The following is a 17342-nucleotide window of genomic DNA, read 5'->3' on the forward strand; positions in this document are numbered from 1 at the left end:
CACGGGTGGCATTCCCGGCCGCAGTCGTTCCCGAGCCCAAGGGGACTCGCGGAGACGCGCTCCGCCGGGAGCGCGCGCGCCCCGGGGCTCCCAGGGCCGGCCACGGCGCGGGGCGGGCCGAGGCGGGACTGAGGGCGGGGCGGCCGCAGCCTCCGCCATTCCCCGCTCCCTCCCCCCCCCCACCCCCGCCGCTGCGCACCACCTCCCCGCCCCCACCCCACCCCCCTCCCCCACCGCGCGCGCTCCGCCCGCCCCGGAGCCTCGCCCTCCGCCACGATGAGCAAATGAGCGCGAGCGAGGGCATGAAATTTAAATTCCACTCAGGGGAGAAAGTGCTGTGCTTCGAGCCTGACCCCACCAAGGCGCGAGTGCTGTACGATGCCAAGGTGCCGCCGCGGAGGGACAGGGAGGAGGCGCGGGCCGGGGACCCCGGGACGGGTGGCGGATGCGGGTGCGGACGGCGGCGCGGAGCAGGGGAAGTGGCGGGGCCCGGCGCTCCATGCCGGCGCCTCCTCGGCTTGCGCGGCGCCGTGCGTGCAGCAGGGGGCGCTCTCGGGGCGCCGCTTGGGGGAGTCGGGGCCCGGATGCTTCCGCTTCCGCCCGGCGCGGGGCTGCGCACGCGCTATCGGAAACCTCGCGCGTGCAGTGTCGCGAGGTTGGGGCCGCGACGTAGGTTTGCGCACGCGACGCCAGCGAGGGCTGAGCGTCGAGGAGGTCGCTTGCCGGCGGTTTTCACCTTGTTAAATTTCTCAGCGTTCTGCGCGGCCCATCGTTACCTGGGCTCCCGTGCGACGCCCTGCCTGACCGAGCCAGGTCCTAAGCCGTAGCGCCATAGCACTGGCCGTCGACTCGCGACGCCTTTGCTCGGGAGCACCAATCGTGTCTGGGCCCGAACCCTCCCGTAGGCCGCGACCCCCCACCCGAGGGCAGTGTTGACCCGGTAGCTTTCGTCCCTTGGTGTCTTGCAGCATTTAGGTTTTCAGTCCCCGAGTCGCGCCCTGTGCCCGTCTATCTAAGTTTCGGGGACTGGGGGGAGGTAGGGGGAACTGAACCACAACTGCAGCTCCTGGGGCTTGGATAACGAGTGGGCGTGGGCACCGCAGTCCGGGGCTGGGGGCTGGCCTGGGGCCCCAGGTGCTTCTGGGCGACTCTGGCCTCAAGGGGATTTCCCAAGGCTTCTGGGTTTTGCGTGTTGTGTTTTCGGGCTCCGCCCCCGCAGCCTCTGGCTGTTCGCAGTCCAACCTTACGCCCCGCCTTGAGCTTTCCTAGGGGTGACACGCCCCATCATTTGCCCCAGGTGTCCCCCCTAGGGACCCCTCTGGGAGGGATGGCATAATCAGCCAGCCGTCCTGGCCTTGGATGCGGCTGAGCAGGGGAGACTACAACTCCCAGAGGTCTCAGGGCTACAGCTCTCCTGTCTGGCCTGGACTCTTTAGTTAGTGACAAATCGGTCGGCCAATGGCTTCAAGAAGCTGAACCCAGTCTCCATATCAGAGACCAATCGCGGGGCGGTTGGAGGGATGTTTCCTATTTTGAGGCATCCACTCAGGAAAAAAAATGGAATTGAAAGGAAAAATGTTTCAACCCAGCTTTCAGTCTAAAAAAGGAGAGACTGCTTTCTTTTCTTTTAAAAAGAGATCTATGATCTAGTTTTCCTGATCTAACTTCCAATATTCTGTATGTTCTGTCATTTGCGGACAATATTTCCTGGTTTCAGATTGTCGATGTTATTGTTGGGAAAGACGAAAAAGGCAGAAAGATCCCAGAATATCTGATCCATTTTAATGGTTGGAACAGAAGGTGAGTGTACTTGTTAAACGGGATTGAAAATTGATCATCTTTGCTGCACAAGAACATTGCAAACTTATTTAAGTTATAGAAACACTTGTAGAAAAGCTTCACTTCCTGTTTCTGCTTTTTTATCAAATCTCGCCTATTCTTTAGAATGATTACTTTAAGTCAATTATATTTGGTAGAAACCCTAGTTGTTTCTGTGTCTGTGTGAGTTCCTTTTTCAGTTTATTTGCATCTTTTTGTGATTTTAAAATGTTTAAATAGTTTTCTAAAACATCAGTACTTCTGGGACACTTCTGTTTCTGTGAGGTGCTTTTAGTAGTTGTTTTGTATCAAACGAAAACACTGAATTTTACATGCTTTTCCTTTTTTTGTTTGATTAGCTGGGATAGATGGGCAGCTGAAGATCATGTCCTTCGTGACACCGATGAAAATCGGAGATTACAGCGTAAATTGGCAAGAAAAGCTGTAGCTCGCCTGTAAGAATACAAAAATCATGACATAAATGTTATTCAATGTGTTTTCTCTTAGTGTTTAGAACTTTTAAAATGGAAAAGTAAAAATATGCCAAACTTGGTTTATTAATAATTATATATATTTAAAGTGTGTTCGTGAAGAATTGCTCTTGTATTCTAAATGCTGTGTTTTCAGTGAGGTTACTATATAATCTTCTGAAGTGGAGATTAACATTTATGTTCTAGGATTTAATGATTTTTAGGTCCTTAGAGAATCACTGTTGTTATATCTTGTTTGTACTTCAAGACTCATATCAGTCAGCATCAAAATTTATTCCAGTTGTGTGTATTTTCTTTCAGGAGAAGCACAGGAAGAAAGAAGAAGCGCTGCAGGTTGCCTGGTGTTGACTCTGTCTTAAAAAGCCTCCCTGTTGAAGAAAAAGATGAAAATGATGAAAACTGTGAGTGGCTTGACTTCATTTTCTCTGGCTAAAAACTTTTACCTAGTCTTTTTATACCACAGGATTGAGGGGTAGGAGTCATTGCAATTATAGACAAGGAAACATTTTAAGCTCATTACATACAACATGTGCCCCTTTTGTTTTTAACAATTAAAGTAGCGGTCGGTTAGTCCATAATATCTCATCAGTCTTGCTCATGGCCACTGCCTTTTCAGCCAGTGTCTTTATTTGTACTAACCCCTCATGTTGTCTTCTTGGCACTTCCTGAGCCTTGGCCCCAGTTATGAATGCAACAGAGAATCGTAGAATCCTAGGTGACTAAACACTTTCAGATCGTTAACTTGTGTGGGTTTTGCTTCATTGAAATTGGTGTTATATTTGTCATAACAAATTTCTATTCTGAAAGGTACAGTATTTATGTTCAGCATTTAAAATATATGCAGGACTACAGTTAATTATTGCCAATAGTAGGACACATGCTCCACCTTCAAGAATTATAATTGTAAAGGTAAGGGAAGTATATGATGCCGGTTTGCCTGATAGTTTTTGTTTTCCCTAGCAATAAGCAGTTCCTCTGATGACAGTAGTGAAGAAAAGGATGAAGAAATAAGTGAAGAAAGTGATATTGAAGAAAAGACGGAAGTGGTATAAAGTTTCTATTGTAAAAATGCTGTGTTTGGCATATACTTAGTGGTAAAATTATGTGATAGAATTCTTCAGTTGCAGATCATTTTGTAAAAATGCATTGTTTTAACCAGATATTGTAAAGTTGCACTTGATCTTTAAGGGAAAATAATCCTTATTTATATTTATAGTCACTGTATGAATCTCTTGGTAGCTCTTTTTACCCATAAAGTGTTTTCACAAATCATAGTTACCTCTTTCTTTCTATTGAGGCCATGAGCTTTATTTTTATAGTGTTGATTAGTTTTTAAATCTTGTGTATCAGACTTTGGCATCTTCTGCCTGCCTTCGAAGTTAACATAAGTATCACTGGCAAACTTAAAAGGGGGAGAAGCAAAATTAGCATTGGTAACATAGGTTAGTGCCCTAAAACACGTTAACTTTTGGCCTTTAATGTACTTTTCTCTAGGACATGTGGCATTCTGGTATGAATGTTGAGGATTAACGGGGTTTGTTTCATAGTAGGCTCTCCTTTGTTAGTCTTCCTTTGGATATAAACTCTCTTACTGTTACGAGTAGTTAAAAATGAAATTGTGATATTGCAGAAGGAAGAACCGGAGCTGCACACAAAAAGGGAAATGGAAGAAAGAACGATAACTATAGAAATCCCTGAAGTTCTGAAAAAGAAGCTTGAGGATGATTGTTACTATATCAACAGGAGGAAACGGGTATGCAGGGAGAATACATAAAACATGGGTTTGTAATAGAGCTTTCATTTAGCCATATTTTACAGTCGCAGACTCAAACAATTAAGAATCTTGTAAGAATGAAATTCATATTTTAAGTTTTGTACTGAGTTAGGTTTTTAAAGTTCTCTGATGGTACTGCTCTGCTGCTGATTGAATTAAGGCATGCACAGTCTTTCCCAGCGTTGGCTGTCCATTAGAATCCTCTAGGGAGCTTTGTCAAACTCCTTATGCCTGGACTTCATTCAGGAGGTTAAGACACGGGACACCTGGGTGACTCAGTCAGTTAAGCGTCCTACTCTTGGGTTTTAGCTCAGGTCTTGATCTCGGGGTCGTGAGATCAAGACCCACATTGGGTTCTGCACTCAGTGGGGAGTCTGCTTTGGATTCTCTCACTCCCTCTCCCTCTGTTCCTTCCGCCGCTCCCACCTCACATATGCACATGGATGCTATCTCAAATATTTTAAAGAGAGGTTAAGACATAATTGAGCTGTCATGGAGGCTGACTGTGGACATAGTCTCCCCAGGTGGCTGTAATTGATCATTAAGATGTGAATCACTGCTTACATTTATTTTTAAAATTTATACTGTATTCTTCGTGGGTAATGATTAGTAGAAGCAGTCATAGAGCTTCAAGGCATATTTATTTAAAAGATTCTCAAACAGAATTGGCTTTATTTTTGAGTTAAAAAATTTATATAGACAAGAGCACTGTTTCTTGGAATATATGGTTTATATAATGAGTTGCATGCATCAGATGTCTGTTTTTTTATTAACAGTTAGTGAAACTTCCATGCCAGACCAACATCATAACTATTTTGGAATCCTACGTGAAGCATTTTGCTATCAATGCAGCCTTTTCAGCCAATGAGAGGCCTCGTCACCATCATGCTATGCCACATGCCAATATGAATGTGCATTATATCCCAGCAGAAAAGAAGTGAGTAGTTGGGGGGGGGGATTGATGCCTCAGTGACTCTCTCTTTGTGTATTAGAGAAGTGACTTCCATTGAGAACAGGTGACACTCTATTTCTGTAATTTGGAGTTCATTTAATATATCACTCAACTTATTCATTTAATAACATTTAATACCAAAATACTGTCCCTTTTTCGAAATGCTCAATAACCATTTCGGTATCTGGTCTGGATATATTGAGTATGCACTGCCTCAACACCAAGACCAGTTTTTTTCAGTGTTATAATATAGGGAGATAACTCTTTGTCCTTGAAGCACCAGAATGGGCAAAGAAAATTTTATCAAAGCTTGTTTACAAATAGGTTTTTATTCAGGCAGGATAATCGTGTTCATAGCCTGCCTTGTGCATGTGACCCAGCTGGATTAGAGTCAGACAGGCAGATTGTTTGATTTGAAACAAGTATTAGGATTAGTTCATCAGGTCTACCCCCTTCAGGCTCCCAGTAATTGGGGCCTGTCCACCTTCTGCAGCACAGGCTGCTCGCGCTCCTCGTGTTCAGTGCAATAAGTTAAAACTACTGGTGTGTTTTTTTCACTTTATATCATAGATCAATGTTTCCATTTAATTTTTTGTTGGCAGCATCTACAAACTCATTGTATTCTTTATAAGTGTAAGTATAATACATAGCGTTTAAGCTTTAAACTCTGCCTTATTAAAAACGTGTAACTTCATTATGACATTTCGGAGAATATTTACTGCATCTCTAATCTTTTCTTACTCTCGTAGTGTTGACCTTTGTAAGGAGATGGTGGATGGATTAAGAATAACCTTTGATTACACGCTCCCACTGGTTTTACTCTATCCATATGAACAAGTTCAGTATAAAAAGGTGACTTCGTCCAAGTTTTTTCTTCCAATTAAGGAAAGTGCCACAAACACTAACAGGTAAGTTAGACAGTCTGCAGTTTGACTATCAGATGTCAGCAACCGAATAGTTGACTCTGTCTTTGAAGATTTCCATCTAATGCTGTGGGGCCAACAGATTTGGAGGAGGAGATTGAAAAGTGGAGTTTTTCCCTGGGTAAGCTAAGTCATCATTCACTTTCAAATGGCTCTAAAAGATTTTACCAAGTGAAGATTCCAGTGTGAGAACTTGGTTTGATTTTGAGCAGCTAACCTGTCTTTCCAAAGGCAAATGGAATGAAGAAGGCACAGGCTGAGAAGGGTAGAAGATTTGCGTTTGAATTTAGCTCCTTCACTTACTGGTTGTGTGACTTGAGGAGATACCTTCTGAACCTCTTCCTTTTGCCTCTGCACAATGGAAAGAACAGCTGCCTCCTTGGGTAGTTATTAAATGAGAAAGTTCACAAAGGGCTGGCAACCTTTTGCCTTCAACTAAAGATTAGTTCCTTTCCTGCTCTGCTGTGTCACTACTTTCTTTCCTCGGTCACCAAGCATGCCCAAATCTCTATTGTTTGGTTGGGGGAGGAGGGGCAGAAATTCCAACCTCAAGTCTATACCTTCACCTCTATAAGCTGCTTCCCTATCTTCCTGTGCCTCTCTTCCTGAGAATGGCCTGTTCTCGTGATTTCCACTTCTTCTTCTGCTCTTGCCTACTTTATGCTCTGCCTTTGTCTACCAACTGCCCCTGCTAACTCTACTCCCCAAGACAGGGTACTAACAACTTCCCACTTGTCACACACCATGCTCTGCTTTGGCCATCTTTCCCCACCATCCCCTTCTTCCTTCCCTTCATGGCTCCTTGCTCCTGGTTCTCTGTCTGCCTCATGATCATCTCTTAGCGTGCCTGCCTGCCTCTCCCATTGGTTTCACCCTATGTGAGAGGCGTGTGCAACTCACTGGGGACCTGTGTTGATGTTCCCCTGCCCTACTCCAAATCTCCAGGTTGCCAGTGTCCAGGGTGGACTGTGTGTTCCACAAAGCTTGGCAGATGCTTGTGGCTTTTCTTTCTATTCTTGTGAGTAGTTACAATGTGGTGAGATAACATGGTATTCTTACTCTCTTTATTAAAAAAATAAACTTTTATTGAAGTATAGTTGACACAATGTTACGTTACCTTCAGATGCAGGACACAGTGATTGCATTCTCTATGTTATGCTATGCTGCTCACCACACGTGTAGCTACCATAGTAATCCTATTCTCTTGACCAGGGTTTCTCAACCTTAGCCCTATTGATATTTTGAACGAGATCATTCTTTGTGGTGGAGGGTCCTGGGCATTGTAGGTTGTTGGGCAGTAGCCCTGGCCTCTACCTGCTAGATGCCAGTAGCACTTTGCCAGTTGTGACAAGCAAAACAGCACGGTCTCCAGATAAGTGCCACTGTCCCTGGTAGGGCAAAATGACTCCCAATTGAGAACCATTGCTCTAAGACAAATACAAAAGGGGCATCACAATCTTTAATGCCAGCATGCCTTGCAGAGTTATCAAGAGGATTTTAAATGATCGAATATGTTTGGTTACTCTTTAAGAAAACACTTGTTTTGCCACATTCGAAAGTAAAAGTTTGTAATTCTCCTGGAGTGGAGTCCAGAGTGTTTTCTCTTCTGTCTGAAGGAGGACATTTAAGAACTGCTCCAGGTTTTGCAGAGATTCTGTGGGCCAGGTGTGTGTGTGTGTGTGAGAGAGAGAGAGAGAGAGAGTATGAGAGAGAGAGTGAGAGATGCTCTCTCCTCTTCTTCCGTAGGAACCAAGAGGAGCTCTCTCCAAGCCCACCTTTGTTGAATCCATCCACGCCGCAGTCCACGGAGAGTCAGCCCACCACAGGTGAGCCAGCCACCCCCAAAAGGCGCAAAGCTGAACCGGAAGCCTTGCAGTCTCTGAGGCGCTCGACACGGCACTCTGCCAACTGTGACAGGCTGTCTGAGAGCAGCGCCTCGCCTCAGCCCAAGCGCCGGCAGCAGGACACGTCCGCCAGCATGCCAAAGCTGTTCCTGCACCTGGAAAAAAGTAGGTCCATTCTCCGGTGTGGGAAAGCCATTCACTCTCTGCGTGGCCTGTGCCAAGTCAGCTGCTCTCCCGACGGGAGTCCAGCTAACAAGAGAGGCTAGGAGAGGAATGGGCATGGATGCAGAGTCACACCCAGATTCACCCACTCAGCTGTGCGAAATCCACTGAGGAGTTTGGCTCTAACCAAGGCTCACAAGGTACTTTGCCTATGGCACGGAGAGAGGAGTCACCACACCTTCAGCTCTGCAGTTGGATGCTAGGCTGGTTTAGCTGTGTCTCGTGGGTCTGGTAGCAGTAGCTCCCCATTCCCTCCCCCCAGCCCTAATCTATCCTGCTAGGCAACCACTAGTTACTTCCTGTCCCTATGGATTTTGCCTCTTCTAGGCATCAGTTCCTGTCAGTCGAACTACACAGTAAGTGACCTTTTGTCTGTGGCTTTTTTCACTTAGCATAATGTTTTCAAGGTTCATCATGTTGTAGCATATATCAGTACTTGTTTCCTGTTTTTTCCCCCCAAATAATTCAGGTACTGTTTTTTATGATAGGAACGTATCATATATGATTGTTAAAAATTAATAATTTCTTTACTGTAACAGTCATCCGGCAGTCTTAATTCAGTTGCTCTGTGATTTACAAGTGAATAATTAACATTTTTTCCTTTTGAAGAGACACCTGTGCATAGCAGATCATCCTCACCAGTTCCTCTGACCCCTAGCAAGGAAGGGAGTGCAGTGTTTGCTGGCTTTGAAGGCAGAAGAACTAATGAAATAAATGAGGTAAAGCATTACTGTTGCTGTTCATCCCCAGTGAGTCCTTCCTTCTATGGTGCTTAAGTCCTGTGAGCGGAAATCCGGTTTCCTTAGAAACACTCTGTTGCTCTTGCTGTGGATATTAACAAAATGCTTCATATGGTGATGTTTAATATTGGTTTTGATTTCTAAAATGAGAAAGTCGCTAGGATTCCAGCCCTGTGCTTATGGTCATCTTTTAAATAAGCACAAGTATTGAAATATATGAGTATTTTCATTTTATGCATTTTATGCACGCTTGTTCTACAGGGGTCCAGAGAATAAATATTTTAAGCCTTGCGGGCCAAACCGTCTCCTTCAAGACTACCCAATTCCAAAAGCATCCATAAACACTATGTAAATGAATGGGCATACTGTGTTCCAATAAAACTTTATTTATGGACACTGAAATTTGAATATCATAATTTTCGTGTTATGAAATATGGTTCTTCTTTTGGGTTTTCCCAACTATTTAAAAATATAAAATTCATTGTTATTAGTAGTACTAGTAGCCATCCCTTTGAGGGCATGCTATATGTCAGCATTGTGCCAGGAACTTGACCTAAATCACCTCAGATTTTCCAGAACAACCTTGCCACCAGGTTTCCATTTTACAAGTGGGGAAACTTTTCATTTTAAAAATTCTGTTTTGGGGGCGCCTAGGTGGCTCAGTTAAGCGTCTGCCTTCAGCTCAGGTCATGATCCCAGGGTCCTGGGATGGAGCCCCACATCGGGCTCCCTGCTCAGCGGGGAGTCTGCTTCTCCCTCTCCCTCTGCTGCTCCCCCTGCTTGTGCTCTCTCTGTCAAATAAATAAATAAAATCTTTTAAAATAAATAAAAATAAAAATTTTGTTTTTGGGGTGCCTACGTGGCTCAGTCGTAAAGTGTCTGCCTTCAGCTCGGGTCATGGTCCCAGGGTCCTGGGATTGAGCCCAGAGTGGGGCTCTCTGCTCAGCGGGGAGCCTGCTTCTCCCTCTCCCTCTGCCTGCCGCTCCTCCTGTTTGTGCTTGCTCTCTCTCTGTCAGATAAATAAAGTCTTTAAAAAAAAATGCTGTTTTTAAGGCTAGTTAATTGATGTGTAGGTAGTGAGTGTTTTGGAGGCTCAGGAGATATCTTGGTCTACTGGGATATTCTATGAATCTCACCTAGGAGGTAGGATTTCCCTGTTTCTGTGCATAGGGGAACTAGCTTTACTAGGGAGAGAGAACATTTAATGGTGAGAGTTGGCAAACTTTTTCTGTAAAGGGTCAGATTGCAAATATTTTCAGGGTTGTGTACTATACAGTCTCTTTCGAGATTATCCAACTCTGCTGTTGGCATGAGAGCTACTCATAAATGAATGGGTGTGGCTCTATGCCCCCAAAATTTATTCATGCACACTAGTAATTGAATTCCATATGATTTTCATGTCATGAAATATTTATTCATGTGATTTTATTAACCATTTAAAAATATGACAATCATTTTCAGCACAAGGGGGTTGGGCTGGATTTGGCAGAAGGCCTTAGTTGGCTGACCCCGATAGAAAAGCTGGAAAACTTAATTTGTTTTACAATGACAATGAGGGAAAGTCAGGAAATTCCTATTACAGCAGTCCCTAGGGTCCTGTTTTTCAGACAAGGCCCTGCAGGTGTTATTAAGGGGAGTCCTGTTTCTTTTAAAAGGGACATGAATATTCAGGCAAGGCCATTCCCACTCAGGTTGGCAGTGCGAGGCCACCATCTAGTGGTTAGAGATACAGCTGCACAGCTGCAAGCTCTAGTAGAATTGGATTTCTAGTAAGACAGGCTCTCAACAGTGACTCTCAAACCAAACAGGAGACCTTAGGGAATTCCCACCTTTGTGAGTGCCTCTGTCTCTGTGTGTTTTAACAAAAGCTCTGCATCCAAATCACCTGAGGCTCTCTGTTCACTGACCTACTGCATCAGGGTAGGGTCTGGATGTACACATTACGATTCACAGGTGGTTGTCTATATACCCCAGTTGAGAATCCCTCTGCTAGAAACCTGTTTTCCCCCATGAAATTTATCTTTGGTAAATAGAAGGTGATAATACTGCATTGAAATGCAGAGTTGAATAAGTGAGGTAGGCTGGCCTACTAACTAGCCAAATGACCAGATTTTGCAACGTTGTGTGTGTCATGGTTCCAATTATTGCAGATTCTCCTATGTTAACTTCAAGTATCACTGTCAAAACAGTTGCCAAGCTTCAGTTGTGTGCACCACAGGCTGAGGTGCTGGGCGTGGAATAAAGATGCTGAAACCAAATCCTTGCCTTCAGTGATCTATACCACAGATGGGTGGGGTAGGTGAGGCCAGGGCTGAAGCTGGGACTTCCAGCATGGAGGCATACAGAACCATGGTGAGACTTACTCGCTTCTACAATTTCATTGTGTTAAATTGAATACATCAGCTTTTCTGGGGTGGTTTTGGCATCCTTCTGCCTTGTCTTACAGAGGATTTTCTTTGGCCCTACTATATTTCCAGATTAAACTTGACTGATCCCAAAAGGCAAAGCAGCATCTGAGTAAAATAGTCTTATAATTTGCTGAAGTATTTCTGTGGAGGCTCATCAGAGAGCTTTTAAATACAACTCTGACTTTAACAAAAGCCTGAAATCCACCCACAGTTCTGAAATTTAGAAAGAAGGAAAAGAAACCGGTTACCAAGGTTGAAGTCTATTTTCACTTGATTCAATGGTTCAGATTAGTTTCCAAAGTGAATCAAATATATCAGGAAATTAGGGAATCTTAAAACAATGGTAATATTACTCACAACATGTTTAGGTTACTTTTTACTAATATATTCTCTATTATAGTATGATTTCCTATAAAGGAAAAGGTACAAAATGACCAAAACAGTTAAGCTAATTTATAGGTAATAGCTGTTGAGAATTGGGAAATCAAATATTTCCTTAATCTTACTTTAGTCTCCCTTCCCCCTACACACACATTTTATTTTTTTAAGATTTTATTTATTTGACAGAGAAACAGCGAGAGAGGGAACATAAGCAGGGGGAGTGGGAGAGGGAGAAGCAGGCTTCCCCCTGAGCAGGGAGCTTGACGCGGGGTTCAATCCCAGGACCCTGGGATCGTGACCTGAGCCGAAGGCAGCCGCTTAGCTGACTGAGCCACCCAGGCGCCCCTATTGTTATAACTTTTAAGGGATGAGAAGTATCTCCATGTTGCCAAGGAAGGTGGATCCTCACGTGATTTAAAAGGCAAAAATGTTTTGAAAAAATTATAGGAAACTATTAGATATATGCTAATAATCAATATGGAAAATGCATACCTTTATCCTCCCAAACTGCCTAAATCATAATTTCACCAATAAGAAATGGACATTTAACATTTTGGTATATACTTCTTGGTAGTTCTGTGTATTTACATAATAATTATACACATTATATTGTGTATTTTTTCCAAGCCATATTGAACTTGGGTATTTTGTAGCTTGATCCTTTTCAACATAATGCATTATACTCCTATATGCCAAGATCATGCCCTTAAAAAACTTCATGGGGAAGTTAGAGGGATGGCTTTCAAAATTCCACATTGGTTTGTTGTTACTGTTTACTCCCATTTTCTGGCCCAGCTGTGAAGCAACTCCTAAGTTGCTAGAAGGACAGGAAGCTTGGGAGTGAGAATGTGACACTCAATTTGAGTCGAGAACCTCAAAGCATGTGTATTTCTGCTGGGATTCCAGATTTTGAGATCTCTTGATAACAGTGGTAAGCATGAATTGAATGATTTGTTATTATGTCTTTTCTCAGGTCCTCTCCTGGAAACTTGTACCTGACAGTTACCCCCCAGGTGACCAGCCGCCTCCACCCTCTTACATTTATGGGGCACAACACTTGCTACGATTGTTTGGTAAGAAATCCTGGTCCCTGGGCACCTGGGTGGCTCAGTTGGTTAAGCGACTGCCTTCAGCTCAGGTCATGATCCTGGAGTCCCGGGATCGATTTCCGCATCAGGCTCCCTGCTCAGCAGGGAGTCTGCTTCTCCCTCTGACCCTCCCCCCTCTCATGTACTCGCTCTCTCTCATTCTCTCTCTCTCAAATAAATAAATAAAATCTTTAAAAAAGAAAAAAAAAAAGAAATCCTGGTCCCTGCTTTCTTCTGCCTTCCCCCACCCTTTCCCCTCCACTTTGGGGTTTTTTTTAATCTATTTTTTTTTTTTAGTAATCTCTACACCCAGTGTGGGGCTTGAACTTATGACCCTGAGATCAAAAGTCGCATGCTTTTCCGACGGAGCCAGCCAGGCACCCCTCCACTTTGGTTTTTACACCCTTGTTAGTTTATGTACATCTCGTGGTAATTTTGAGGGTCTAAGAAAAATCACTGAAGAATGACCTCTTAAAAAAAGGCACTGAATGAATCTTAAATTTCATAAAAATTGTGTTTATAGCATTTGTACCACTGTACTGTGTTCAGTAAGAGTTTTTGGGTTTTTTTGATGCTGTAGATGTTAATTTCAGTTTAAATAGGATAAATAGGACCCTCAGTGTGTCCTGCTCATTGCCAGAGTCTGCCAATTATAAATGGTTCCGGTTTTATTTTTAATGCAGTGAAACTTCCAGAAATCCTTGGAAAGATGTCCTTTTCTGAGAAGAATCTGAAGGCTTTACTGAAGCACTTTGATCTCTTTCTTAGGTATTTAAATTTGTTTGTAAAAACTTATCTCTGCTGCCTTATATACGACTTTCCTGAACTCCTCCATAATAGATGTGGAAACTAGTTCTGTGGTATTTTAAATAGTCGCAGTATTAGCTAAGTATGATTGATTCTAACTATAATCATCACATCAGGGGTTTTTGGCTGTTTCTTTTTTCTGTAATTTATTGTGTAGAGATAAAATTTTTTGTGTCACTAGAAGAATCCAGTTGGGTAACTGTGAATAGAAAATTTTTTACAGTAGAAGTGATGAGATTGATAATAATTTAGTTTAAATTTTTTATTTAGAAGTACCTTATATTAGACTTTTCTTTGTTGCATATGCATACACTAACCTAAATATTAGCATTTACAGGTTGAATTTTTGTGTTTAGAGTTAAGATAAATGACCAATACATGCTGACAGTTTGTAAACTCAGAGAAAGGTATTGTTTTCTTCATCCGACAGAGCCAGTCATTATATCTTAGGATCATTTGCCCTGAGGCTCTGCCCCCTACTCCTTGCACCATGCTGTGGGCCCCAGACTCACTTGTGCCGGTGGCCCAGCTCTCTCCCACCCAGATGTCTACTGACCAGTTCCTCTGCTTGGTGTTCAAGGCTGCTCATCACACTGCCTTACCCAGCTCATCTATCTGCCTGATCTTATTTCTTTTCTGTGAGGGGGTACCTCTTCCTTGTTGTCAGGCTCCAACCTGCAAGAATTAAACAAGTAGGATTCATCAGTGTGGAAAGTATTCCAGGCAGAGAAATAGGTTTTCGGAGTTTTTAAAGGATATTTTTATGTAGACATTTTGAGTAAAGCGTCCGTGAGTGAAATGAGACTTTATTACATGTTATTAGAAACAATTATGAAAAATATACTCTTCCCTTCCAACCTCCCCCTCAAACACACAATTCTATTTGGCATAAAGACTGTGTAGGCCAAAATCAAATAATGCCAATAAAATATGAAGAATAGCTGCAAGTTATAGCATAGGAAAACCTGCTGATTTTGAGGTATGCCCAATACAAAATAGAAATTAGGGTTTTAAGAATTAACTTAGAAAGATTTACAAATATAGGAATTGGTTTTGAAAATGTATCCAAAACGTCAACTAGAGAATCGGTGGACTCAATAATCACCTTAAGAATGGCACGGTCCAAAGAAGAAAGAGTTAACTATCTAATGAATTTGACTCCGTTTTTACTAAAGAAGGTATTGGGTTTATCCTTACATTTTTAGGAATTTGGACAGGTGGAAAGAGGCTGGAGAAACAAGCATGAAACTAATTAGCTTTGTGGTTGATATGGCCCATGTGAGAATGTTTAAGCCCCACTGTGGTGAAATCTTTGACACTTAAGATACAAGATAGCATCTGCATAATGTGAACTTTTGAATGACTGGCCTCATTATAATGGTGCCATCATCAGACATAAGTCAGCCTTGTTTATGAGTTTTGCTACTATAAGCTGGAACTGTAACACCTTTTGGAATGGCAAATTAGGACCCAAATGGCAATACTCTTTACTATTTATACTATTCAATTTTGGTTTAGCTTAGCCTGCAGAAAGTATTGGGAATTTCTCAAGTGACATTTGTTGAGTTTATAGCTTTTTTTTAAAAAAAATATTTTATTTATTTATTGGAGAGAGAGCGTGAGCATGAGCAGGGGGAAGGGCAGAGGGAGAAGCAGGCTCCCCGCTGAGCAGGGAGCCCGACACAGGACTGTATGGATCATGACCTGAACCGAAGGCAAACGCTTAACTGACTGAGCCACCCGGGTGCCCCGAGTTTATAGTTTTTTATAGTTTTATTTTTTTAATACTTTATTTATTTGACAGAGAGCACAAGCAGGGGGAATGGCAGGTAGAGGGAGAGGGAGAAGCAGGCTTTCCGCCAGAGCAGGGAGCCCGATGGAGGGCTTGATCCCAGGACCCTGGAATCATGACCTGAGCTGAAGGCAGACGCTTAACCAACTGAACTACCCAGGCGCCCCAATATCGGTTTTATAACAGGAAAATGCAGTACTCGTCAGAGCCAGTTTTTTGGGGTTTTTTTTCAGTGTTTGTATAATGAAGCCTGCCACCTAGTGGAGTTTAGGTTCTATTCTCTTTGTACACTTGATAGTGAAAGGATCCCAATGAAATGGTAATTAATGTAGAAGCCAGATATACGTAGAAATCAAGGTTATATTCAATTTTTTTTCCTTTGGAATACCAAAAAAAAGGTGAAATGTTCGAATGGTTGCAAGTTAAAATTTTGCTTGCTTGTGTTGAGTCCTCACTGTAAAGATCATCAGGGCCATTTTCTTCTTTTCCCAGGTTTTTGGCAGAATATCATGATGACTTCTTTCCAGAGTCGGCCTATGTTGCTGCCTGTGAGGCGCACTATAGCACCAAGAACCCCAGGGCGATTTATTGAAGTTTTGATGGTTCTAGAAGAACAGCTTCTCTGTCTAGCTCTGTGCTCTAGGTTCCCAATGAAGATCTAGGGAGATAGGGGACCTTCTTTACAGAGCTGACATGACACCCACCCCCCTGGGGGCTCTGGCAGAGGTGGGCCCATTTGTTTGAGTTACTTACATACTGTAGTTATTTCTGTTAAGATTTACTTCCTAGGTGCCTGACCAGCCTCCAGCATGAGACCCTTGCCACTGTTCATGTCATCTGTGACAGCAGGAAAAGAACAGCTGTGTTCACAGTGAAGCGTTAATGAGAGCATGTGTAGGTCAGGCTGTTTCAGTAGCTGTTGGAATTAATTCGTTAGCAATAACCACGTTTTTTAGTTATTTGTTAGCATTAAGCAAAATTGTTTTCCAAACTGTTTTCATTCTTGTGATGAGGCTCAACGAGTCTGTCCAACAAATTTTAGTTTTGCTTGGAAATCACAAAGTAGTCCCAAAATATTTTAGAGGGAATTGATATCGATGGCAAAAGAAAATTTGCAGTCACACATTTGCTTGTTACAGTTCCTTTTCTCCAAAACCTTATTTTTGGTAATCTAAATAAAGTGTTGCCTCTCTTGTTTGAGATTTTACAGCTATACTTTGTTGTGTAATGTTATGGTTCCCTTTCTGTAAAACCTTATTTTTGGTGATCTAAATAAAGTGTTGCCCATCTTGTTGCAAAGAACCAGGAGTTTTCACTCTGGCCTTGTCCTCTTCGTTGCAAAGGAACAGTGAGGTAATCTCTTGACATAACTTTTTGTTTTATTTTGTTTTACTTTTGTGCCTTTTTTTGCTAAGGCCTTTTGTTTTCTGTCCCTCTTTGATTTTGGCCCACTTGGTGGCTTGACCAGAAGAAGGTGGCTACTGGGAGTCAGCGTAGGTTTTTGCTGTCTTGCTCCTGCCCTCTGAGGTGGTCTGGGGCCAACACATTTATCCTCGTCCACCATTGCCAGCTGATGGTCTCTGCAGTCACCCTTCTAATCCTCGTTTTAGTCTCTCATGTGCCCCCCTCTCCCCCAGGATGCTTAAAAGGAAAACATTAACGTGATGAATGTGATACTTAACTGCAAGGTTTGGCAGTTTAGGAAAAAAACAGCTTGAAAAATGACAAGAGGAGGATAACATAATAATTTTTATGAAAATGGCCTAGACATTTAAGAAAGTTGTAACTCAATTAAAGGGATCCCAGTACCGTACAAGCCTTGACTATATAGCACCTGCCTTTTCTTGTAGCTCAGTTCAGTTGACCTTAACTTCCAAAGGCCATTGGTCATGAATGACAAAGGCCACAGGGGATTTTTTAAAAATCTAAAATGGTTCAATGGTTCCATCAAAGAGACTTATGCATATACTGACTAGTGAGATTCAGAACCTGTAAATCAAAGTAGACATCATCTTAGTGTGGTTAGTAGCTAAGTAAGACTCAGGTTTTGGGTGTCTAATCAGGAATAGCACTGAGTTCATACTATGTTTCATTTCCATTTG

At 42.8% G+C, this 17342-nt stretch overlaps 1 protein-coding gene across 2 annotated transcripts; it reads left to right on the forward strand.

Annotated features, from left to right (window-relative positions):
• Nucleotides 1-225: 225 nt before the first annotated feature.
• Nucleotides 226-16542, forward strand: MSL3 (MSL complex subunit 3). 2 transcript variants are annotated; one of them, XM_035029702.1, is made up of 13 exons: nt 226-386; nt 1718-1800; nt 2178-2273; nt 2610-2710; nt 3270-3355; nt 3940-4062; nt 4860-5020; nt 5785-5943; nt 7705-7967; nt 8634-8743; nt 12527-12626; nt 13325-13409; nt 15733-16542. In XM_035029702.1, exons 1-13 carry the CDS (start codon nt 285-287, stop codon nt 15830-15832), a joined length of 1569 nt encoding a protein of 522 aa, XP_034885593.1. In that variant the 5' UTR covers nt 226-284; the 3' UTR covers nt 15833-16542. The 2 variants fall into 2 exon arrangements, with proteins under 2 accessions (XP_034885593.1, XP_034885595.1); XM_035029704.1 differs by lacking the exon at nt 226-386 and adding an exon at nt 795-813 and having other exon boundaries at nt 15733-16440.
• The last annotated feature ends 800 nt before the right edge of the window (nt 16543-17342 follow it).

Source organism: Mirounga leonina, unplaced genomic scaffold, assembly GCF_011800145.1.
Source record: "Mirounga leonina isolate KUSES-001 unplaced genomic scaffold, KU_Mleo_1.0 Mir_268, whole genome shotgun sequence".
Lineage (NCBI taxonomy): Eukaryota > Metazoa > Chordata > Mammalia > Carnivora > Phocidae > Mirounga > Mirounga leonina.

Excerpts from the sequence above, each read along its gene's own strand:
- MSL3 (XM_035029702.1), top strand. The coding sequence starts at position 285 with ATGAGCGCGAGCGAGGGCATGAAATTTAAATTCCACTCAGGGGAGAAA. Across the intron at positions 2,274-2,609 it reads AGAAAAGCTGTAGCTCGCCT|GAGAAGCACAGGAAGAAAGA; the intron begins GTAAGAATACAA and ends ATTTTCTTTCAG. Across the intron at positions 5,944-7,704 it reads AGTGCCACAAACACTAACAG|GAACCAAGAGGAGCTCTCTC; the intron begins GTAAGTTAGACA and ends CTTCTTCCGTAG.